The sequence below is a fragment of the Phoxinus phoxinus genome (assembly GCF_949152265.1).
Source record: "Phoxinus phoxinus genome assembly, chromosome: 23".
NCBI lineage: Eukaryota > Metazoa > Chordata > Actinopteri > Cypriniformes > Leuciscidae > Phoxinus > Phoxinus phoxinus.
The window spans coordinates 23,391,867-23,418,719 of NC_136898.1; the positions used below are offsets into that span (position 1 = coordinate 23,391,867).

The 26,853-nt window shown below is 36.8% G+C and overlaps 1 protein-coding gene across 1 annotated transcript in view; it reads right to left on the reverse strand.

The window, feature by feature from the left end:
- The window catches only part of epha5 (EPH receptor A5), a 92,354-nt gene extending 68,862 nt beyond the window's left edge, over positions 1–23,492 (reverse strand). The window contains exons 1-2 of the mRNA XM_079600038.1: positions 23,121–23,492; positions 18,578–18,642 (exon numbers count right to left, since the gene is read on the reverse strand). Coding sequence (XP_079456164.1) covers positions 18,578–18,642; positions 23,121–23,205 — 150 coding nt within the window. The 5' untranslated portion in view covers positions 23,206–23,492. The remainder of the gene's footprint in view (positions 1–18,577; positions 18,643–23,120) is intronic.
- Positions 23,493–26,853: the final 3,361 nt, after the last annotated feature.

The following is a 26,853-nucleotide window of genomic DNA, read 5'->3' on the forward strand; positions in this document are numbered from 1 at the left end:
ACTAACCCTCCACCAAACCCTAATCCTACCCTAACCCTCTAGTAAGTACATGTAGTTGCTTAATATGACTCCGCACTTAAATATATAATTACACTGTAACAATAACAGCTTAAAATAACGTGTAACCCATTATTTTAATGTCCTTGTTACATATTACAAGTACTTACTGTAGCAATAACATTAAATTATGCATAATTGTATGCAAATAACCCAAATCCTAACCCTAATTCTATAGTACTCTATAGTAAATACATGTTGTTAATTAATATTACTCAGTATTTAACCCTCATGTTGTGTTCGGGTAATTTTGACCCGGAGAGAAACATTTTTTTCCCGAAAATCTTAGTTAGTGTTAACGCATTACACTAAAACTTACTAACTTTGCTTACACAGGGTATAACTACTTCCCAAAATGTTGGAATAATTGTTGTACTTTTGTAGGATTTCCCCCCAAACCTTGTTACACTTGTGATGTTCCCGGTCTAAAATGGCCAGCAAAAAAAAAAAAAAAAATCTGGTATTATGCTATATTATCACCAAATATTGGATTCAGTCTTTTTGTCAACTTGTTTTCTTTCAATTAAGTCCGGTTTTGTATTTCTTTTTGGAACTGACTAATCGTAGGCCTCATTGATCTGAGCTTATGCACCTCAGTGTTTGAGTGAAAAGCATTATTTGTGGATAAATTTGTCAATCTTCAATATAATATTTTTAAAAAAAACTGTTTATCACACTAGTGTGCAATGTTTAACCAGGAAGTTTGTTTTGAAATTATTTTATTTTCAACAAAATGCCACAAAGTCACACTTGTGAACACCGTCAGACACCATCAAATAAAGTATAACTCAACATTTATATTTTACAAAATAATTTGGGCTCTAAAATTGTAAAAAAAAGAAAAGAAAAAAAAAGTCACATGTCTGACCAGGTTGTGTTCCAAATTTGAGGTTGATATAAAAACAAATGTGTTTCTTATGATATTTTCTTTAGGTGCTATCACAAAAAAAGTCACTAGGTGAAAATCCAAATTTTGTTTACGCATTCTCCTGAATATCACTTTTATCCCCAAAAATATTGAATAATTGATGGAAATTACGGCCAAATGGAACCTTTAGTCTCTTAGTTAGTTAAAAAGTTAGTTTATATAGTCTGCGAGGGGCTGTCAATTTACTTTCATTTTGTTCTTTATGCTTATTTTATTATTACATTTATATTTAACATACACCAGTTCCTGCCTCCTCCTTCCACAAGCCTTTAACATTGTTACAATGTGAAAATAACAGGAAACGTAAGCAATAAAAAAAGCATTTCCAGTGTCCTGCTACCAGGACGCTAGCAGCAGAGTGGCCTCGTCCCAGATGTAGGTCTTCATTTGGGTGACATAATGTTCGTGCTCGGCTGAAGGGTGCATTGAGGGCACATGATGCCCGGAAAGGGTGCGCTCGCCCCTCTGAATCATGAAATGACAAATGGTTCAGCCTGTGCTCCAGTGGACTTCATGGACATGTCATTTGGGTCAAGTGCAATCTGGGAATTATATATTAAAATACATACAGTGGCTGATGCAATAAAAGTGGAACTGGATTGTAAGGGTGTTTCTTCAAGTGTGGGCACTTTCAGCGCTGTGCCTTAAAACTCCTTTTCACACCATCACTTACTTTTTTTTTGCGAACTGTCATGAACAATTATCATTACAATCCCATTTCAAATTGATTCTGTGATGGAATAAATTTGTGGAATAAAATGGCTGATGCCGTCATTATGTTTAAGATCATTTTTGATATCTAGCATTAGCCTGGCTAACGCCAGACCCAATTCTCGTTGAGACTTGGGTCTGGGAACCACATGTTCATTTTCTCGTATTTGAGGCGTGGTTTACGAATGCGCCGGCGCCGTTTATTGGGTGCTAAGAATGTCTATCAAATGCGCCTGTATGTAGCTCATAGCCAATCGTTTCCATTATACCAGATGACGTATGTAGAGAAATGGTTTAACGCCAAACGCTGCTCTTTTTTCTAAATAAAATTGCGATCTAAACTACTTAGAACAATATCTAAGGCTGCATCAAAAGGTAGCTTCGCGTCTGCTGCCATGTTGACTCCATATAAACAAACTGCTTAGTTGTGTCGCAAAGATGTCGTCATCGTCTTGCTGCTCCCTCCCCGTTCTGTGATTGGTTCCCTAAACGAGGCGAAAATCAGGTCCATGGTTTCCAGACTGCCTTTCAGCGAGAATAAAATCGCGCTGCGCAAAGGCAGTCTGGGGAAACCCAGGCTAATCTAGCATTGCATGTATCCTAAATACACAAAATTAAATACATTTTCACATATTCCGCATAATTTGACAAAATCTTGCTGGGAAAATAAAATATTTTGTTCACAAGCTGATTGTTTACATCACACGTCACATGGTTTTTATATTTTCTTCACACGTCGTATCACACACGTCTAATATTTCGGTCCTACTCCTAAAAACATAATAATTTACATTCTGCCAGTAAAGTTAGTCAATTCCATTAAACACTGAGGATTTATAATTAAGTGTGTGTTAGGGAAAATAACAGTACTGTACGAGAACATCGTGGCATCCATTCACACACCACAAGCGCCACATCTAACAAAACACGGCTGTGTGTTTTGCAGTCCGCGGAGATGCTCAATAACAATACATCAGGTGGCAGAGAGATTGGAAAAACAATCTGCCAGCTATAATCTACGCAGTCAGGAGGCTTGTAACATGGCAGTTAACAAAGCAAGACCACGGAATGCACCCCGAGGGCCCGAGCGGCCCTTCAGCGCTCTTCAAAAGCGCAGTCAATGACCAAAGAGACCCTCCCGAGGCCTCGTATTACCTCTGCCTGACACTCTCTGAATGTGAGCGATTGTGAGCTGTGTGGACAGTAGAAGAACTGAAGTCTGGACCACTGGGAGTCATCCAGCGAGTGCTAATCGGAGAGTCTCGCGGTTCACACGCTGAAAACTCACCGGCTCTTGTGGTACGACTGGAGCACTGGAGCACAAACTATGCAGTTCTGTGTTGGCAGGCATTTGTTTCTAATTTATTAAATTCAAAGTCATCACTGCTTCAAAATGTATTAAATAGATCAAGCACAGGGCCTTTATCTCGATCTAGTTATAAACTTGGTTTGAAATAGTTTACTATACATGATCTAGTTTTGCAGTATGCCCTTGTGAAAAAGAAGTACATTTCAGCATACTTTTAATGCGAGTACTTGTGGAGATAATAGATGTTAAAATAATATACTTCAGTGCAAAGTGAGTCTGACCTTTTCAGCCACTTAAACTGTGTGTAAATTGTAATTAAATGAATATGTAGTATGGTTTAAATTTTCAGTTAGCTGAACTTTAGAGTGCTTTTTTGACCCACTTAAGCGTGTGTGTGTGTGTGTGTGTGTGTGTGTGTGTGTTTGTGTGTGTGCGTGTGTATTGACATTATTACAAAGTACACTTTTTAAAAGTATACTTAAAAAATAGGGTAATGGCCATTTTAGTGTCATTGTTATATATGTTTCAAGTAGTTACTGTAGTAATAACTATATAATTACATGCAACTAACCCTAAACCAAACCCTAATCCTAACCCTAGAGTAAGTACATGTTGTTACTCCGTACTAATTGTATCATTACGGTGTAACAAAGACCCCTTAAAATAAAGTGTAACCAGAAACAGTCATGAAAGTGTGCTCTATTCAAGTATACTTAAGTGGCCTTTAAATTCATTCATATTATATTATCTATATATCAATATATATATTATATACACACACCTTTCAATTAAGCACACTTTTTTTCGCTAGCGTTTCGAGTGAATCTTCACTGAGGAATTGGGAGACTGTTTGTCAAGATAAGCAGTATAAAAAAAAGAGCATGCTGCAGAGAATATTCTTCAGTTATATGTAAACGTTAACACGGTTTTGGCAAGGAAATCAGTGTTACTAGCAAAGCACATTCAATAATTCATTGGAATTATGAACCATTCAGTGAATAATCATTCAAAGCACGTAGTCCTCCATTCTGCAGCTAAGAAAGATAAGCATCGCTTCCTTCACTCAATGCGTCCACTAACGAAATATTGTCATGAAATAATTTATTTACACTGTTTTCTATCTTACATACGATTCTGACATGAGCTGTATCCAATTTCAAAGTCTCAGCTGGAAAATAAATCCGTTTCGCAGTGCCATTACTACTCTTGCTTTTGATAATCTGCCTTTTAAGACAACATCCTAACCTAAACAAATCCTATTAAGTGACTGATTTGGAATATGCAAATAGCATGACTTGACTCATTAATTCCAACAGAGTTTAGGTTAGCATGTTGCTAAGCTAACACTGCAATACTCTAATGGAACATTTTAATCACATTCCAGTGAGCCGAACGCCCATATTACCGTCTGAATATAACTCGAGCAGAGGTGATCATATTCAAGGCCTACAGAGCCCTTTGGCGATGCATCAGTGCCACAATGATACGGAAAAGTGTGTGTCACAGATTTCTCTAATATGAGTCACTGTGGCCATGATCTGGTAAATTACATTGGCAAAGCTGCAATTTAGAGAAAGTCGCCATTTGAAATGAAAATGGGCCTGTGTGTATGTGGATCATGCAGATAACCAAGGGCGTTTGGATATTCGTTTCAAGCTCGCGTGTGAAAACGCATTACTAATAGCTACCAGGCACCAGGACGACAACATTTCTGACACATGGATGAAGATGAATAGATCATTCGAAAAGGCCTTCATTACAAAAACACATTGGAAAGGGAGATTGCACAGGGATACGCGTCACATCTGTGTAGTGATAACATGAATCATAGCAAGCCAAAGATTGAAATGGCACACCTGGACATCCGCCTGTCATATTTGGTGGCCCTAGCGCATGTTAATGCATGCCTTGACTTTTTTTGTACAAAAATTCGGACAATCCTTACACCCTTTATTTGTTATATACGGTTTAAATCTGATGAATTCCTTAATGTGTGTAAAAACTATTTCATTATAGTCTTCTTACTTTCTCTTAGAGTGTACACACCCTTGTCCATGCATGTCTTTGGTAAATACTGATAGTATTTTGTAACGCCAAAAGATGGTTTGCACAGGTGCAAGGCTTAGTCAATTTGACCCAATTATTTCTGAGTGAAAACTGTGGCTCTGTAGTGCTTTTAAAGCATTGTTCGGTTCATTTGAACATGCCTAGATCAACAATGGCTCAGCCAATAGTGAGTTTAGGGTGGGACTAAGTTCTTGTCTGGCCAGTTACACACAGGGAAGTTTATTATTTTTGCCATTCAGTTTGGTGAATGTTACAAATGTTACGTCCTTCATCTGTCCACCTTATTTTTCAACGTGGAAGTATTTTCTTTGAAAAAATAAATAGGAAAGTGAACTTGTTTGTTGGAGTTCCACGGCTTGTGTAAAATGAAGAAGAAGAAACAAGATTAGAAGTGTATTAGAAGTTTAGTCTTGGGTCTGACATTGGCCCAGTTCTGGGGTGAGGGAATAAATCCAATTAGTGCCGTTGAATCAAGATGAGGTTAACAGACTGGGTTTGACTTTAAGATAGCTTAAAACCAGATGGTGCATTTAGTGCATTGAAACAAAGGTTTAATATTCAGGCTAAACGATTCAAGTAGTTTCTATTTTCAAAGTTCTCCAGTATGCTTTCATTAAATAGGAAATAGCATTAACATTCTACTAAACAACCTTTGTGTCACATGGAAGAAAGTCAGGAACGACACCAGAGCGAGGGTGACAGACTTTTCATTTTTGAGTGAACTTTAAAGCGATAGTTCATCCGAAAATAATTGATTGTAATCATTAACATGTCGCTCCAAACCCATACGAATTTTGATCATATTTGAAACACAAATGACAATATTTTTTAATGAAATCTGAGACATTTATGTCCTTCACTTAAAGTCTACAACATCAAAATAATTAAGTTATCACAATGAGTCAAGCATTTCAATCAAAGTCTATTGAAGAGATTGCTTTACATGATGAGCAAATTTTAATGTAGTAAAAATGTTGCATGTCGAATGTGTTTAAAGCTGTATGGATGTAAAAGTTCTGCAAAGTTTCAAACATCATAGCGCAGATAAATGTTATTGTCTACTAACAGAAAATAACCGATTCTGCCTGAAACGAGTCATCAATTCCCGTAATTCCAGTCTTATTTCCTGCTCGAACCTATGTAGGCGTGTAACAAATTTGCATAATGCAAACATATGCTCTTCATTAGCTAAACGTGAACAACGTCTACTTTGCGCTGTAGGTGGTAGACCAATCACAACAGACTGGGCCATCTGACCAATCAGAACAGAGTAGAGAAATCACCACAGACTGGGTCATCTAACCAATCAGAGCAGAGTACACCAATCACAACAGACTGCATCACCTGACCAATTAGAGACAGGTAGACCAATCAGAACAGACTGGGTCATCTGACCAGTCAGAGCAGAGTAGACCAATCACAACAGACTGGGCCATCTGACTGATCAGAGCAAAGTAGAGAAATCACAACAGACTGGGTCATCTAACCAATCAGAGACGAGTAGACCAATCACAACAGACTGGGTCATCTGACCAATCAGAGCAGAGTAGAGCAATAACAACAGACTGGGCCATATGACCAATCAGAGCAGAGTAGACCAATCACAACAGACTGGGCCATCTGACCAATCAGAGACGAGTAGACCAATCACAACAGACTGGGTCATCTGACCAATTAGAGACGAGTAGACCAATCACAACAGACTGGGCCATCTGACCAATCAGAGATGAGTAGACCAGTCACAACAGACTGGGTCATCTGACCAATCAGAGCAGAGGAGGCTCCCGGAAAAGACTAAGTGGGTTTAAGAGAGACTGAATAGAATATGTTTTCGAACCGTTTCAGATAATGTGAGGAAAGAGCTAATGCTTCAATGTATATTATGATAAAAAATGTAGGATGCACATAAACCTATTGTTGGAGACTCCAAAACAAGATTAGGAACCTTTAAAATAGCATAACAGGGGCACTCTATTTAGGCTTTTATTATCATATAAACAATGATCAAAGCACATACATAGAACACATCAAGTGTATGGTAAAACAGAAGAACTTAGGAATAGGGATAAGTAATGTTCCGATTTATGATTTTAATGTATATAATCACATACGCTGAATATTTTGTTGTTATTGCATAGTTATATAAAATACCACAATACACTAAGAAACCAATAGTATCTGCCACTTATAATTAGTATAAACAGCATCTAAATAAATCCTGCTATTTTAACTTTGTAAATAGCATCTATCACTTGTATTTCAAAGAGGAACGAAAGTCTAATGGGTTTTCAACAACATGATGCTGAGTAATTTATATTTGTGTGTGAACTAACCCTTTAACAACAGTCGTCAGCGCAGCCTGTACATCTATGCTATTATGTATCCAACCGTCCACATGAAAAAAAACTATCATTTTATTTTTTCTTGCAGTCTCTGTGGCTATTTCACTTGTCAGGCCTTTCAGCAAATACATTTCTGTGAACTATCATCACTCAAACTCTCATCCCCTACCGAGACCCTCTCCATTTTCTCTTTCTCTCCATTTAAATCCTTCCCTCCGCTATCACAGCACACTTATTTACCAATGTTTTCTGCCCCTAAAACCTTCAATTCTCCCAGTGTGAGTTAGCATGTGCCATAAGCATGCATTACCCATAAACCCCAACTCCCAGAGCTCGTCCTTCTCGGCTGTTTACTGACGCTTCACAGCTGACTTTCAAACAATAACCCTTCATTACCCACCAATCACCATCGCCCAGCCATCCCTGTCATTGCCGCCCAGGGTCCACGGGGGGGCGGAGCTGAACATGACTGACAAGCGTGGTGGAAAACAACTCCCTGCTATGATTTTGGCTCTTTGCGTGAGAGTGTGGTGGGACATGTGAATGTGACTTTTCAGGGTGGGTGAAGCGATTCCTCTGTTGAGCATCACGTCAATGCGTTTCCCCCTTCAGTAAGAGACGTGGAAAAAAGGACAGCGGTGCGAGCCAGAGGTGCCCTAGGCCTGCACAAAGCCCGGATTTAGCTGAGCTCCTGTAAACCGCTTCGTTGACTTGGCAAATCTGGCCTGTTCTGACAGCGGTGAAAGCAGCATGGAGCCAGGGTTGAAAACAAACAAACCGGGGAGAAAAGATAATCGCTGGTATTTTGTGATGTACCTGCCAGTACAGATTGCTGATTGTAGATCCAAAAGCCCCAAAAGCCTCTGCGTCTTCAAAAACAAGCATCTAACCCAATTGCGTTCCCTACGTGAACCATGCAAACAAGAATTTAAACCGTTATTATAGAAAAGTTCTGTTCCGAAATCTAGTGAGCTGCCTACCTACACAGCATTTTAGGCAGAAACATTGTGCCATCTCTTTATGCCTCGTTTCTCTCAAACTCCACTTCCAGAGAAAACCAGAATGCACTCCAAAAACTTAAAGGGTTAGTTCACCCAAAAATTATACTTATGTCATCATTTACTCACCCTCAAGTTGTTTCAAACCTATGGATTTATTTATTCTGTTGAACACTAAAGAAGATATTTTGAAGAATGTGCGAACAGTTGATGGACCCCATTGACTTCCATAGTAGGCTATGGAGAGAAAAAAATACTATGGAAGTCATTGGAGTCAATCAACCATTTGGCTACCCACATTCTTAATTTATATATATATATATATATATATATATATATTAGGGCTGTCCGTTAAACGCGTTATTAACGGCGTTAACGCAAACTCATTTTAACGGCGTCAATTTTTTTATCGCGAGATTAACGCCTAGCAAACCTTGCAGTTTTTTTCACATGCTTTTGCAACAACTAGTAATGTTATTAAAACTACAACACCACACAAGCTAGACCAGAAACAAAACAACAGGCACGCACGGCGCACACTTGTTTGGGGTTGCGAACCGGCCAAAGAGTGGACGAGAAGCGCAGCGCCAAGCCACGTCTAGGACAACTCGTATCGTTATGTTTTTTAGTGGATGAATGATGAGCGCGAGACGCCGAAATGGATGCCAATAAGATTCTGAATGGAAAGTTTACTTTTAAAAAGTTGCCAAATGGTTAAATTGACAAGACCAACGTGATCTGTGTGTTTTGTCGTTGTGAACTGAGCTATCATCGCAGGACGTCCAGTCTGAAATACCACATGATGGTCAAACACACACACAGCTGATGCGTTTCTACGCCCACTCGTCAATATCAGTAACATTACCTCGTCAGTATTTCTTTCACCCTTTTATTGATGGACAGTGTTACATTGTGTGAGAGATTATTTGCTCCAAGTGAGAATGTTAGTGTGAAATTGAACACAATATAGATGCCAATGTTGTTTTCAATAAAAAACATTTGCACAAAGCAAGCCGATCCACTTTTTCATGTTGATAAGAGCATTAAAATGAGAAAAACATTATGGGACTTTAAAGAGACATTTAGAATAGATAAAAATGTGCGATTTATCGCGAGTTAACTATGACATTAATGTGATTAAATATTTTAATCGTTTGACAGCCCTAATATATATATATATATATATATATATATATATATATATATATATATATATATATATATATATATATATATATAAATAACGAATGTGGGTAGCCAAACGGTTGATTGACTCCAATGACTTACATAGTATTTCTTTTTTCCATAGCCTACTATGGAAGTCAATGGGGTCCATCAACTGTTACAAATCTTTTTGTGATGTTTCCATGATGCTTCAAAAGATGGTATGATTTGCATACGTTTCCTTGTGGAATTGACAGGATGCGTCATATAATATCTGATTCTTATCTTCAAAAGTCTCTCCTCATCTATACTTGAATCACGTTATCATGTTTAATATACATAACGAGCACTACTTCGGTTCAATAAGATTGCAGTGTGTTCAGAGCTACCTGGAGCAACACTGCATAAACGGAAACCAAACAGCTGACCAAACGGTTTGTTGCTCTCTGTGGTCACCGTTGGTTGAGAAAAAAACGAGGCTTGACATGGAAGAGATAACTTTGATTACTCGCATTATCGTCCAGGTCATGTTAGGACACAATATCAGAGAGATGTAGTTAGCTTAGCAACATGCTAACATCTGGGCCTCAACTGTGAGACATGTGCTCTTCATAAAAGGAGTGCTTTCAGTGAGGAGTTTCTGCCAATGAAGAGCGTTCAAAATAAGTCACTTTTATTCAGTTTCTATTAGGATGCTGCATTAGACTATACAGAGACTCTAGGTTATATAGCAAAGATGGAGATTGCAAATGTCTGACCATATAGGTTTTACGTAAAAATATGCTATTCCTTCGGTGGTTTAGGTTTCTCTTAAAGGGATAGTTCATCCAAAAATGAAAATTAGCCCATGATTTACTCACCCTGAAGTCATCTAGGTATATATGATATTCTTCATTCAGAGGAATACAATCGGAGTTATATAAAAAAATGTCCAGGCTCTTCCAAGCTTTATAAATGAAGTGGATGGGTGTCTGTCTTTGGAAGTCCATCAAAGCACATCCATTCATGATAAAAGTGCTCCAGGGCTCTGCGTGGGTTAATAAAGGCCTTATGAAGTGAAGCAATGCGTTCGTGTATTTAAAATATCCATATTTAAAACTTTAAATGACTAAAATAACAAGCTTATTTGACGTTACGTTGTGCCTCAAGTTCAAGTGTTACTCTATTGCCGCAAATTGATGCGTACGGTCGTCTGCCAGAAGCTAGTTATTTTAGTCGATAAAGTTTTAAATATGGATATGTTTCTTACACGAACACATCGCTTGGCTTCAGAAGGCCTTTATTAACCCCCCAGAGACGCGTTGAACGTTGGACTTCCAAAGACAGACACCCATTCACTGCCATTATAAAGCTTGGAAGAGCAAGGCCGTTTTTTAGTATAACTCCGATTGTATTCGTCTGAAAGAAGAATGTCATATACACTTAGGATGACTTCAGGGTGAGTCAATCATGGGCTAATTTTCATTTTTGGGTGAACTATCCATATTATGTTAAAACATCAAATAACTGTTAACCAATACCTAGATAAATTAAGAGGGTTTATGTGGCATATTCCTCATTAGTGACAGGCTTTACTGAATCTCTTGAAACTGCTGAGCTGTTGCTAAATCCATCTCACACTCCAGATGCTCTGTTGAATTAATATGATTGTGAGTGTAGTCAACTCTAACAGCATAACAAACACCCCAAGCCTCCGAGAAACCAGCGGCTCCTCCCTAACTCACATAATCAATCCCAAATCTCACTTCACCACCAACCTCGGGTCCAAAAGAACTATTGGATTATATAACTGGTTTATTTAATGTGAGAACTCTCTCTCTATAACTGCAATTTGTATAAACCTTCCAGAAGAGATCAGGTGTGCTCCTACAGTAGCCACATTCAAATCCAGACTCAAAACACATCTGTTTAGCTTAGCATTTACTGAATGAGCACTGTGCCACTGTGCGTCCGACTGTTTGCACTGTATTTTATTTCATTTTTTATTCTAAACTGTTTTAATTATTCTCATTTATTTTGATTATTTTAATTTCTTCTATGTAAAGCACTTTGAATAACCATTGTGTATGAAATGTGCTATATAAATAAACTTGCCTTGCCTTCCCTTGCCTTGCCTAACGCCTTTTTGTAATGGTGATCTACTCAACATCACTCTCTGTACACTTGCACACGCACCACTTTTCTTTTTTTTTGTACCATGGTAGATGAACAAGGCAATGATTCAGAATAATGGTGCATATCAATATATTATCATCTGATATTGTCACTGTATTATCATCAGCTACAGAGTTTTTTTTTCAATGTTGAAAAACACAATGGACGTACATACAGCTGAACAATTTAACAAAAATAATATGATTAGGTTTATGGGCACATAACAGTACAACCATTTAATAAAATGTTAAATTATCTGATATTTTAAGAGACATTGACAGGGGTCTCCTTTATCATGTAATTATTTTATTTTATTTTAACTTTCTATTTTTTTTGTAAATTTTTTTCTGCAGGTTTCTGAATGTTGATCGCACCACAAAACTTTGATTTGAAGGACTTTTATTAATTTGCTATTAACTTTATTTTATTTTTTAGAAAATAATAATAAAACATCAGTTCTAAGGATTTCTTTTGGAAAATAAATTATTTCAATGATACTTTTTTTTCTCCACTATGATATCAAGACACTGACTACGTTTACAAGTTGTTAAAATTCGGGTTATGGTCGGGTTAAGGTCACTATTCGGGTTTCTGAAACATTCGGGATAACCCGTTTACATGCGTGAGCAGAGAGAGTTACTCCTGTATACATGGAATGTGTAATCAGTCGCCAATATCCCGATGTAAACGGAGACGCACGGTTAGCGTCTGGACGTACGGACAACATTAAGACACACTATGCGTCATTTCCGATTCTTCTTCCTGTATCGAAAGACAACAACAACAACAGCAGCAGTACACGGATAATGAATAGTTTGGGGCAGATAGCGATAGTCTTTGTTTGCGCTTTGGCGCTGGTACTGATCCAATAAAAGACATTATATTCTTGGTTTTCACCACACTAATAAAGAAATTGGTCTCCTCCTCGCTCCAAAAGTGTGGTGCTGTGCTGCGTCTCGCCAAGTTAACCTCGACTTGTTTACTTCCGCTATACTGCACGCGGGTTTTTTTATGCGCCGTCTCTACTCAAAAGACCAAGATTCCTTGTGAATAGAACATGCGCAGAACACACATTTTGATGGGGATATGCCGAAACGCGTTTACAAGACCAAATATTCGGGTTAGAAAAGGGTTACCCCAGGTATAATATCCCGGTTTTTAAAAACCGGGATATGAGCATATCCAGGTTTTTGCCGGTGTTTACATGGCCGTGCGCGACCGGGTTATTGCTAATATTCCGGTTTTGAACGGGTTATTGGCTGCATGTAAACGTAGTCAGTGTATCATCTTAGGGCTGTTAAACAATTAATCGCAATTAATCGCATCCAAAATAAAAGTTTGTATTTACATAATAAATGTGTGTGTACTGTGTATAGTTATTTTATGTATAATTATTTTATATAAAAACACACACATGCTTGTATATATTTAAGAAATATTTGCATGTATATACTGTATATAGATTTATATATAATTTCTATTATATATAAATTATAAATATTTTATATATATAAAGAACACATTTTTCTTAAATATATACATGAAGGTGTGTGTATTTATATATATATAAAATAATTATACACCGTACACACACATTTATTATGTAAACACAAACTTTTATTTTGGATGCGATTAATCGTTTAACAGCCCTAATCCATCATCTTTAACTTTTTTACTTTACGCCCTCAATTTAAATCAATTTATTTTGATGGTCCATTTTAGACATTCTACTGACTAGAAGTAACTTTGCAACTACATGTCAACTAACTCTCATTAGAGTATTAGTAAACTGTCAAGTGAGTAGAGTACGTTGACATGTACGTGCAAAGTTACTTATGTCTAAAGTGGACCATCGCAATAAAGTGTTACTGAAATAAATTAATTTTAATTCATAAAAACATGCTCATCATAGAAGAGGTGCATTTAATTAATTTGATTATACAAACTTACATTTTTCATGTTTTGAAAAATTAATAGATTAAAAAATGAGTAAAGTCGTTACCTAATCGTCTGAAACTGTGAGGCTTAACAATGTCCTACTTCACTAATGGCCTTGTATACATTCATTTCCATCGAAAGTATTGAAAAAAGATTCTTGTAACATAATAGAATATCTTTATGAACAGTGTCACAAAACAAATCTGACTTACGAAAGAAAATAACAGCTACACCAATTCAGTCAGCCTTTTAAATCAACTGTTCGATCAAAACTCAATGCTTCTAGCATAATAGCAAGACTAGTTAGCGTCCCGGCCTTGTTGGCATAATCTTCATAAACTGCAAGTGTCACGCTTGAGTAATGTGAACATCTAATAATAGAGCAAAAATCATTTAATCTCAATAGCCATTGAGAAGGATCTGAATAGCCCTCTGATGAATCTGACATTGATTTATCGCCCCCTAGATCTCACGTCATATTCAGGATATCACGCATGGACGTTTGTATTTCCATCTCAAAGGAGGAATAATCGTCTCTCATAACAGGTGTTATTCAGCGTGCCAGGAGACTTTAGGATCTATTGTCGGCCTGTATTGTTGCATTGGAGGGCAGGTGCAGGTAAGCACAATGCAAGCCCTCTTTTTTTTACCATCACAACAGGAAACTGAATTAAGCTATAACAGCACACTGTAAACACTGGATGCAGGCCGTGCTGGATAATAATAAAGGCTCTAAACCGCAGCTGGGACGAGCAAGCTGCATCGAGGATGGAGAAATCACAGTGTTTGCACAGTCACAGCAAATACACTTTTCTAATCAAAATCTTGAGAATCAAGCGATAGCTTAGCAGGGACCCAACACTAAAATCAAGCGCGGGATCGCTGAACTATTCTTGCATAAGCAAACTTGAACTAGGTGATGTCGTGATAAGATGTTAAAGGGATAGTTCACCCAAAAATGGAAATTAGCCCATGATTTACTCACCCTCAAGCCATCCTAGGCATATATGACTTTCTTCTTACAGACGAACACAATTGGAGTTATATTAAAAAAATCTCCTGGCTCTTTCCAAGCTTTATAATGGCAGTGAATGGTTGTTTCTGTTTTGAAGTCCATAAAAGTGCATCTATCCATCATAAAAGTGCATCTATCCATCATAAAAGTGCATCTATCCATCATAAAAGTGCATCTATCCATCATAAAAGTGCATCTGTCCATTATAAAAGTATCTATCCATCATAAAAGTGCATCTACCCATCATAAAAGTATCTATCCATCATAAAAGTGCATCTACCCATCATAAAAGTGCATCTATACATTATAAAAGTATCTATCCATCATAAAAGTGCATCTGTCCATCATAAAAGTGCATCTATCCAGCAAAAAAGTGCATCTATCCATCATAAAAGTGCATCTGTCCATCATAAAAGTGCATCTATCCATCATAAAAGTGCATCTATCCATTATAAAAGTATCTATCCATCATAAAAGTGCAACTATCCATTATAAAAGTGTATCTATCATCATAAAAGTGCATCTATCCATCATAAAAGTGCATCTATCCATCATAAAAGTCCATCTATCCATCATAAAAGTGCATCTATCCATCATAAAAGTGTATCTATCATCATAAAAGTGCATCTATCCATCATAAAAGTGCATCTATCCATCATAAAAGTCCATCTATCCATCATAAAAGTCCATCTATCCATCATAAAAGTGTATCTATCCATCATAAAACTGTATATATCCATCATAAAAGTGTATCTATCCATCATAAAAGTGTATCTATCCATCATAAAAGAGCATATATCCATCATAAAAGTGTATCTATCCATTATAAAAGTGCATCCATCATAAAAGTGTATATATTCTATCCATTATAAAAGTGTATCTATCCATTATAAAAGTGCATCTATCCATTATAAAAGTGCATCTATCCATTATAAAAGTGCATCCATCCATCATAAAAGTGTATATATTCTATCCATTATAAAAGTGTATCTATCCATCATAAAACTGTATATATCCATCATAAAAGTGCATCTATCCATCATAAAAGTCCATCTATCCATCATAAAAGTGCATCTATCCATCATAAAAATGTCCATCTATCCATCATAAAACTGTATATATCCATCATAAAAGTGCATCTATCCATCATAAAAGTCCATCTATCCATCATAAAAGTGCATCTATCCATTATAAAAGTGCATCTATCCATTATAAAAGTGCATCCATCATAAAAGTGTATATATTCTATCCATTTTAAAAGTGTATCTATCCATTATAAAAGTGTATCTATCCATTATAAAAGTGCATCTATCCATTATAAAAGTGCATCTATCCATTATAAAAGTGTATCTATCCATTATAAAAGTGCATCTATCCATTATAAAAGTGCATCTATCCATTATAAAAGTGCATCTATCCATCATAAAAGTGCAACTATCCATGATAAAAGTGCATCTATCCATCATAAAAGTGTGTCTATCCATCATAAAAGTGCAACTATCCATCATAAAAGTGCGTCTATCCATCATAAAAGTGCGTCTATCCATCATAAAAGTGTGTCTATCCATCATAAAAGTGTGTCTATCCATCATAAAAGTGTGTCTATCCATCATAAAAGGTCATCTATCCATGATGAAAGTGTATCTATCCATTATAAAAGTGCATCCATCCATCACAAAAAATGTGTATATATTCTATCCATTATAAAACTGCATCTATCCATTATAAAACTGCATCTATCCATTATAAAAGTGCAACTATCCATGATAAAAGTGCGTCTATCCATGATGAAAGTGCATCTATCCATCATAAAAGTGCATCTATCCATCATAAAAGTGCATATATCCATCATAAAAGTGCATCTATCCATCAGTGCATATATCCATCATAAAAGTGCATCTATCCATCATAAAAGTGCATATATCCATCATAAAAGTGCATATATCCATCATAAAAGTGCATCTATCCATCATAAAAGTGCATCTATCCATGACTAAAGTGCTCCACATGGCTGCGGGGGGTTAGTAAAGGCCTTCTGAAGTGAAGCAATGCGTTCGGGTAAGAAGAATATTCATATTTAAAACTTTGTAAAGTAAAAAGTAGTTTCCGGCCAAACGTATATGGATTCCACTTAAAATTCGACATGTAAAGTGCAACTTATGCGAGTAATGCAACGTACTGCTGATATTTACGTTACGCCATGACACACTACTCTAATTTCCGACGTCACAAGTTGCGCTTTAGGTATAAGTAGACGGCGTATGTTCGCTTGGCCGAAAGATAGAATTTTACATTGTAACGTGTTAAATAAGAATATTTTTCTTACACAAACTCATCGCTCAAGGTCTTTATTAACCCCCCAGAGCCATGTGGAGCAATTTTATGATGGATAGATGCACTTTTATCATGGATAGATGCACTTTTATCACGGATACAGTAGATGCACTTTTATGATGGATAGATATTTTTATCACGGATAGATGCACTTTTATGATGGAGAGATGCACTTTTATCATGGATAGATGCACTCTTATCATGGATAGATGCACTCTTATCATGGATAGATGCACTCTTATCATGGATAGATGCACTTTTATGATGGATAGACGCACTTTTATCATGGATAGATGCACTTTTATCACGGATAGATGCACTTTTATGATGGAGAGATGCACTTTTATGATGGATAGATGCACTTTTATAATGGATAGATGCACTTTTATGATGGATAGATATTTTTATCACGGATAGATGCACTTTTATGATGGAGAGATGCACTTTTATCACGGATAGATGCACTCTTATCATGGATAGATGCACTTTTATGATGGATAGACACACTTTTATCATGGATAGATGCACTTTTATCACGGATAGATGCACTTTTATGATGGAGAGATGCACTTTTATGATGGATAGATGCACTTTTATCACGGATAGATGCACTTTTATCACGGATAGATGCACTTTTATGATGGATGCACTTTTATGATGGATTGATATTTTTATCACGGATAGATGCACTCTTATCATGGATAGATGCACTTTTATGATGGAGAGATGCACTTTTATGATGGATAGATGCACTTTTATGATGGATAGATGCACTTTTATGATGGATAGATGCACTTTTATGATGGATAGATGCACTTTTATGATGGATTTTTTTATATAACTCTGATTGTATTCGTCGGAGAGAAGAATGTCATATAAACCTAGGATGCCTTCAGGGTGATTAAATCATGGGCTAATTTTCATTTTTGGGTGAACTATCCCTTTAAGATATTTTTTTTTGGGGGGGGGGGCAGAAAAACAGCACGATACTGACAGACCTAAAAGAACACTGGGATATTTATTGTCCCGTTCTGTACAAGTTTGTAACTGCTTATTCATTCGACAGCCTGTCAAAAACAACCTAGATACTCAACACCTATGCTCCTTTTCTGCTGACAAACCCATTTCATCTAACTTCAGCTTTCTTCACTTTGGTATTCTCAACGTGTTATATGCCAAACAACAGAAGGAAATAGAAAACAAAGATATATATAAAGTTGGCCATTTGTCATTAAAATTCAACACATTGTTCGCAAGGGTTTCCCAATCGGCTGGCTCGACAGAAATAAGTTGCATTCTGAGTGTCACAAAGAAATTAGAACAGCAGGTTTAGTGTCTTTGTGCCTCTTTTAGAACAAACGGGCTTCCCTTCTTCTCCGTTTGTCTCTGACCTCTCGTACTACCTCTCTCTCTCTGTGCTACGCTCGCCACGTTCTATTATTTTTCACTTTGAAACTGTCTTTTCTGCCATCGAGGGAATTGGAGACCTTGAGATGTTCTCCTAAGCCAGCTCTTAACTCAAAGTGCAGAGAGACCGGGAGATGTGTGTGTGGAACTCACCCCATTCTTCGGGTAGGCGACCCACCCCAGGTCACCAATTACAGAGCGAGAGTCCAGCAAGTTCACTGCAGGAGAACAAGAAACGGGGACAAGTCAATGATCTGGAGCTGTAAAAGTAGTATAAAAAGAACATTTATATGCAGATTGCTTTACTTCACAGTAGGGATGTCAATTCACACAAATTCCCATGATCAATCGTCGTTTAAAGCGACGATCAATTAATGGATTCATCATTAGCCTTAATGCTGCAATATGCGTCCTCTGCAGTGGGTTATATAGCCAACAGCATGACAGGGTGTGTAAATACTGCTCAAAACGCCATCCACACCACATAAATGAGAAGAGTTTTAGTCTAAATAAAGGGCTGGTAGGATTGTATTATTAGTTGAAGTGATTGATCATTTAATTAAGTTACTAATTTAGTAATCAAGTATAATGACTAATACAACGTCCAGAGCAAGTACGGGACTTGCTACTGCCAATACACACACGACACGCTGCCGTGAGCAAGAAACGCTGCTGCTGTACAATATAGCGCACATGAATTACCCATAGCAGATCTTGACAGGTGGAGCTGGGGAAGGGGGAGGTTTGGAGGGTTTCTGACCAAGTATTTGAAGGTTGAGCAGCGAGCTCATTGGCTACTGAGACAGCAGGAACCAATCAGCTGTTCCCTATAGAGAATGATGTAATTGTAAGCAGATTGAGTAAAGGACCCGTCAGCCAGCGCCATCTAGAGTTTCATGACAGAACTTTTTTTTTTTTTTTATAAATGTTTTTTATTAATTATTAGTTCATTATTATTCATTATTATATATAAGCAGCCCATGCAGGTGCTTATGTCTCTGGACACACAAATAATATTTGATCACTTGCAATTAATATAGCGGGTACAGTCTGAGAAAAGATCTGCAGTCTGAGAATAGCCTTTGAGTCCATTTGTTTTCATAGGCATTAATATGTAAAGAAAGAATGCACATGTGTATAAAATAGAGTTGAAGTGTCAAGCTATTAAAAATGTATTTAATCTCATACAATAAAATCACTGAATTCAATGAATGCAATCATATAAACCCTTAAAGGAAATCTGCACACATGTAAAAGTCTTGTAGATGCTGTCAGTATGTTGATAATGTAATATCATCAAAAATGTATGAGGATTTGGTCAAAATTGAAACCACAAGTGTCATAAAAATGTAAGTGAAATTCAAAATAATATTATATTTCATGTTTTAAATATTCAGATGGGAGAGTGCATTGCAATGGATAAACTAAAATGACAGTGTCTCGTATGTTTTTTTTGGGGGGGAAACCCCTCAGAAAGGTGAAAACACACCTGAAAATCAATCCCAGATGGAAAATATTATCCAGACACTTAGCATCCGAATACCTACAAAATCAAATTGGCTTGTTACAATATTGATCAAAATCTGCCTGAACACAGAGACCAATCATAGAAAATATACCCTATAGGAAGTATAATAGAAAGTGGAAAATAATGTCTTTCCTAATCTTTGCCCTTATTTAAATTGAGTGCATATTCTATGCGAGCGGTCTATAAAACAATCCTTTCTTTTTTTATATTACTGTGCCAGTATTTGATACGCAGAGTAGGTCACAGGTCCTTTTTTTATCTGCTGGAACCTTTTACCAATGAGTACCGCCACAGCTAATTAGATGACCTTTACATTCACAGCCCGATATGGGCTGAATTTTAATTTGACCTTGTGTTGATCAAAGGTTGTGTGGCGAGACTATTTAGCATGTGTGAGATGACTCACAATAGACATATCCTTTTTGGCTCCAAAACAACAAGCTATAAGGACTAAGAAACCAACACAAATGACACAATGATGCTTAAAACATATCAGAAACATTAGTCAAAAGTTAAAAAATATATAATTTCACTTCACGTCGTTATCAATAAGGCCAACAGTTGATGGGAGACAGAGATTATTGATTTTACATGTTATGTAACACAAAATTTGAGACTCAGGGGCTGTTTACATGACACCGTTTTCAACTAAAAACGTAAAACTTTTTATGCGTCGACAACTGCGTTTTGGGCGCCGGAAAACGCAAACTTTTGAAAACGGGTTTCAAAGTGCACGTTTTTGAAAACGGTCTCCATGTGAACAACACAAACACGCATCTATGATGATGTTGACGTCATCCACATGCGTATTACGCGTTCAGTCTATAGTGTTTCATCGCCATCTACTGGCCTGGCAGCAGAAAACAGCGTTTTTAGTCGTTTTCGCGGATCCGCGTGAACGGGGATCGTTTCGACAATGGTGGCGTCAAGGAAACAAAGGAAAAACTTCTCAGTTTTAAGCGTATCGTTGTCGTGTAAACGTATTCTCACTCATACACATTAAAACAAATCTGCTAAGGGAAAAAAAAAACTGAATTACATTTAACCTGCTTTTAACACCAAATGAACTAGTCTGTGTGGCGCATTTAAATCTCTCTAAATGAGGTCTAAATGTCTTTTGTTTGAATGACAGACGCCGATGTGCATTGTCCTACTTAAACTGAAAGAAAATATCCTGGGGAGAATCCCATAAATCTAATTAGCATGAAGAAGTACAGTTCTGAACTAGATAAAAGAGAGGTTATGTCCATCCTTAGGCAAATACAAGCATTTAAAGAGGAGCGATATATGGAAATCTAACTCTGAGAGGGGAAGAAAACACATTTTTACAACTGAACAAAGTAAACCATGAAAGAAAGATTCTCAAGAAACACTGGCGGGACGTTTTCTTGCAGAATATTTAAGGCAAATATTCTGATTTGTTGCCTTTCTGCTTTGGACTACTCAAGGTTAAAGAGTCTGAATACATCGGGTATGATGGTTCATGTTCATTTCAAGTGTTTTTAAAGCACTCTGCCCTACAGACCACAGTTCACCGCAGGTCTCGGCTCTCAGAATCGACAGGTTCGTTCCAATCCTGCCATACTTGCAGCCATTGTGATGTTCAAGTGTCCGTTGTCCTCGCGCGTCTGCCGGGCCATTGTGCCAGTCTGTGTAGGCACCCGGCGCCCACCCCCCCCCATCCTGCTCTCGTTTTTATTGTGCCATCATCAGCGTACAATCAATCAACTCATCCCCACACTTGTCATCGCATTATCCATATGCTGACTTCTGCTCATTACAATATTTACATATTCTATAGTCCGCGCACTTCAGCCCGAGTGATAAATTGGAACACATTCATTCTAGTTGCGGATAATTTGCTGACATTTCCCATGATAACCACGGGTGAAATCTTTTTTTTTTTTTTTACTAGTTAAAATGTCCAAAAAGCTTGGAAGGGTTTTCATGCAAATATACTGCTGCATCCTGGGAAATAAAGCTGTAAAATTATGGAACGGTGCTTATTGTTCTCTGACCACTACAAAGCAAATTTAGGGAACTTTGATGCACGCCGTCTCTATGTTTCCTTTGTCTCTTCGCCTCTAATGCAAATTCGCCATCCCACGTGTACACTTCAGATATCACAAAAATAAGACGTCATATTTATACCAAACGTGTCATTGTGGTCCAATGCATTAGATATGTTTTTTTTATCTTTTTAGCACATGTTTAACCTCTGAAAAGACCATTTATATTTAAAAATGTCATGCTTTGTCTCCGTGCACTGTAGAAATCATTACATATCCATTCCTTTTCATCCCAGCATTTAAGATCTGTGTCCTACAACAGGTCTTAAAATAGACTATTGAAGAATAGTGCTTTCATTCTGATCATCTGAATGGATGTTCATATTGAACAGCACGATTCATAAAGTCTTTAAAAAGCCCCGTTGAACGTGTTCAAAGGAAACGAAGCGATTCACAATACACTTTATGACTTCTCTCCGTGTTTTCAGTGAACGTGAGGCAGTGAACGAGACTTTTAAACAACACCTGGCTGGGAGTTTGGTGAACTGTAAGCACTGATGTTCAGGAACTTCTGCTCTGGTGTGAAATCATGGCTGGCTTTATGGACAATATATTACATAATGCTTCAACATTTCAACCTGTGTAGATAATATTATGTTAGAGACCCACATGTACCCGTGTCTATACCATAAAATACCCATAAAACATGTTCTGGAGAAGATCAGATGCGGGTTTGATGCATTTCATATGCACCCTGGTTATAATATAGCTTTTAAAAAAATGGTTCTATTCAAAACCAAAAGGGTTTGACAATCTGATATCATTGGAGAACCTTTTTAAGTTCTACAAACAACTTTAAAAAAAATATGTTCTGGTAATTTAGTAACCAGTGTGTACCAGTAATACAGACACCAAATCTGAGACAACTCACTAATCTGAGGAACCTTTAATGAAACATCAAGAACTTTTGTTTTTGTCTCAACCATAGAGCCACCCAATAACCCAATGGATCCAAAAATGGCTTTGAATAAGAAAAGCGTTCTTTGCTGAACCATTGAAGCACCTTTACTTCCAGAACTGTATGTTCTCCTTGCGGAATCCCGTCAACCATCATATCCCTGCAAATACACCACCTTTCCCAGATTTCCCCAATCCTTACCTTCATTACTAGGAATGCAGAAAGTCCTGAACGCGCCGAGACTGAAGACGCAAATCCAGGCGATGTAACTCCACCGTGAACGCATACTCGTCGACTGAAGAAATGTGTCGAAATGAATGAACGTACTGAAATCACATCAGCACTGGAACGATCCTGCGAGAGTTCCGGGGGACATGAGGACCGCTGACCGAAGACACGCGGGGAGAAACACACATTTGAGCGGAGAGAAGCGGCGCGCACGTTGCGGTGAGTGTTTGAGAGTCGCGGACGCGGAGCTGTCAGACACACACACACACGCACACAGCCGACAGTACGAGGAAGAGGAGGAGGAGTAAACGATTACAGCTCTCCAATAGACATCAATGCCTGCTCATGACATGAGACTCATCTAGACTAATGAAGGTGTAAGTCAGACGAATAATGTTCAAAAATGACATCTATGTGCACGTCGTGTCAGTATTGATCGTGTTTGACTGATTCGCCAAAACTCGCCAATTTCCTTAATGAGATTAATGAAGAAACGCTTGCTGTTTAGATAGCCTACATTATAAAGGTAACGATGATATATTTGCACTTTATATGAATCCATGAAGCATTGTTGTATCCTCTATATAAAATGCCTGAAGCCCAAATAATTAACTACGTAGGCTAATATACCTATTCATAGTTTAATATTTAGTAGCCTCACTCTAAAAAAAATGCTGGGTTGTTTTAACCCAATTTTGGGTCAAACATGGACAAACCCAAACATTGGATTAAAAATGCAATTTAAAAATTTAACCGGTTGGGTTTGTCCATATTTGACCCAAACTTTGGTTAAAACAACCCATCATTTTTTAGTGTATATTATCTATCTATCTATCTATCTATCTATCTATCTATCTATCTATCTATCTATCTATCTATCTATCTATCTATCTATCTATCTATCTATCTATCTATCTATCTATCTATCTATCTATCTATCTAATAATACTGTGATAATTGTTCTATTTAAAACCAAAAGGGTTTGACAGTTCAATGCCAACTTTCTACAAACAACTATTTTCTGGTTATTTGGAAAACCGTTGCATAGTGGTTATGTATCTATAATGAGGACATACAATTCATTCATGAAATATGAACAATTGTAATAATAGGTCAAATGTTAGTGGCAATGATAATGCATAAGTTGTACTTTTTTTTAAATGTGATAATTACATTGTGTTTACAATATATATGCACATGCAGTTTTGTAAGAAAACCATGTAAAGTAAAACAGTAAAAATATGGCATAGTAATTTGTCTTATGTGACCTACATTAAACTATCCATTTAAATCAACAAGCTTCTGCAACGTGAACATGTAACGATTTCCAAAAGAAAGTCTGAATTCACCAAACAAATGTGATTTAAGCTTGCATGGCCTTTTTATCTTTAGCTGTATTTTTCACTGCATTCTTAAAATCCAAATTTTAGCCGAAGCAGCACTTCCACCCACAAGATAAATGTGGCTCCATGACTGCAGCTCAATCTCTTTCATCTGCATGATTATACATATTCCCGTGCCGTGCCCTCCTGACACATCCCACGCTCCTCAACATCCTCATTCAACACACACTCTTCGGCAGCCAACATCAGACTCGGATCCTGAGTTCAAAATCACAAACTGAAGAACATCAACCGTGGCTTTGTCTTCAGATGTCAACAAAAACAGGGAAGGAAAGAGTTGGGTTACAGCATCATTGTTTCTGTTGCACGTGACATCACACAATAAAGAACAGAGCACAATAAAAAAAATAATGGCCAGACAAGTGCAAACGTATTTAAATCTGGTTAAATGTGTTAAAGAAATATTGATCTAATCTAAGATGTTACGATATGCATTGCTGAGTCATTGATAAATGGTTGCTATAAGGTGCTTACTGGGCACCTCAAAGTCTCATGTCCTTCCTTCAATGTACGTTTAAGGGTGTGTGTGTGTGTGTGTGTGTGTGTGTGTGTGTGTGTGTGTGTGTGTGTGTGTGTGTGTGTGTGTGTGTGTGTGTGTGTGTGACCCTGGATCACAAAACCAGTCACAAGTCGCACGGGTATATTTTTGGCAATAGCCAACAATACATTGTATGGGGCAAAATTATAGATTTTTCTTTTATGCCAAAAATTATTAGGATATTAAGTAAAGATCATTTTCCATGAAGATATTTTGTAAATTTCCTACCATAAATATATAAAAAAAAAATATTTGTGTGAGTGAATGCAGCACAATCCTGAACATAAATGTACAAATTTCAATGTTTAATTTTTTTTGCACCCTCAGATTCCAGATTTTCAATAGTTATATCTAAGCCAAATATTTCATATCATAATAAACCATACATCAATGGAAAACTAATTTATCTCAATAAAAAATGTAAAAAAAAATACACATGTGACTGGTTTTGTGGTCCAGGTTCACATATTTAGTTAAATATATTTTTTTATTATTTTATTTAATTGTTTTAAGAAATTGATACTTTTATTCAGCAAGAATGTATTAAATGTTTTAAATTGCCCACAAGTGACAATAAAAAAAAAGATATATATTTTTAAATTGCTAAAATTCGATAAAAAAATAAATGCTGTTCTTTTGAACTTTATATTCATTCAAGAATCCTGAAAATATATATATCACGGTTTCCACAAACATATGACTCAGAACAACTGTTTTCAACATTGATAATAACAATTGCAGCAAATCAGCATATTTGAATGATTTCTGAAGGATAATGTGATTGTAATGCTGAAAATTCAGCTTTCATCACAGGAATAAAAAAAATTGTAAATATAAAACAGTTATTTTTAATTGTAATAATATTTTACAATATATATATTTTTTTTTTATCAAAGAAATACAACATTGGTGAGCATAAGAAACATCTTTTAAAAACATAGACTTTTTTAAGCATATTTTTTAAAGTAGTGAATCTTAAGGGCAGTTGTTGTCAAAAATGGTTCCAATGTGGGTCTGAGTCCAAGTCCTGAACCAATTGGGTTTGAGTGGGAGACGTGGGAAACTCTTGTTATCTTAATTTTTTGTTTTTACTTTTTTATTTATTTTTACCTTACATCGGCTGTATTCCCAAAAATTCTAAATGCCTGAGTCAATGACAAGTTCGAGTAAGTCCACCTGAGAGCATCCAAATTCAAGTTCGTTCATAATTGCAATCCCAACTCTACTGAAGCTGCAGAGTGAACTGGACTTGTCATAGGCTTCAGCAAAGACCCACGCTGTCTGATCCTAAAACAGCAGGGTCTTTGCCACCACACTCAGAGCGGAGGCTTGGTTTAGGCAGACACAGCTGAGCTGTCACTACTGATAATCGTGTCCTGGCATTTAAGAGAGAGAGGACTTGGACAAAAGTACAGGAAGAGGAACAATCCAAGAGTCAGCACACACAATCTCAGAGCAGCACACTGGTGCATTGTGGGATGTAGGGTGACTCAGAAGCCAGTGGGTAGTCATGACTGATAAAATGCAAACTATAATATGGTTAGACATAAGAGGACACTTCAAATAACCATTAACACACTAAAAAAAAAATGATGTAAGGTTAACCTTAACAGGTTTTATAATAGCTCTCTGAAATATGTGATTCTGATTGGTCAATCCCCTCGTGGAAAAGAAGTACAGTTTAGCAAACTATTAAAAAGAGTACTTATTACAGAAAAAAATGCTTTAAAATAATAAATGGTAACACTATTTTAAAGTGATGTAG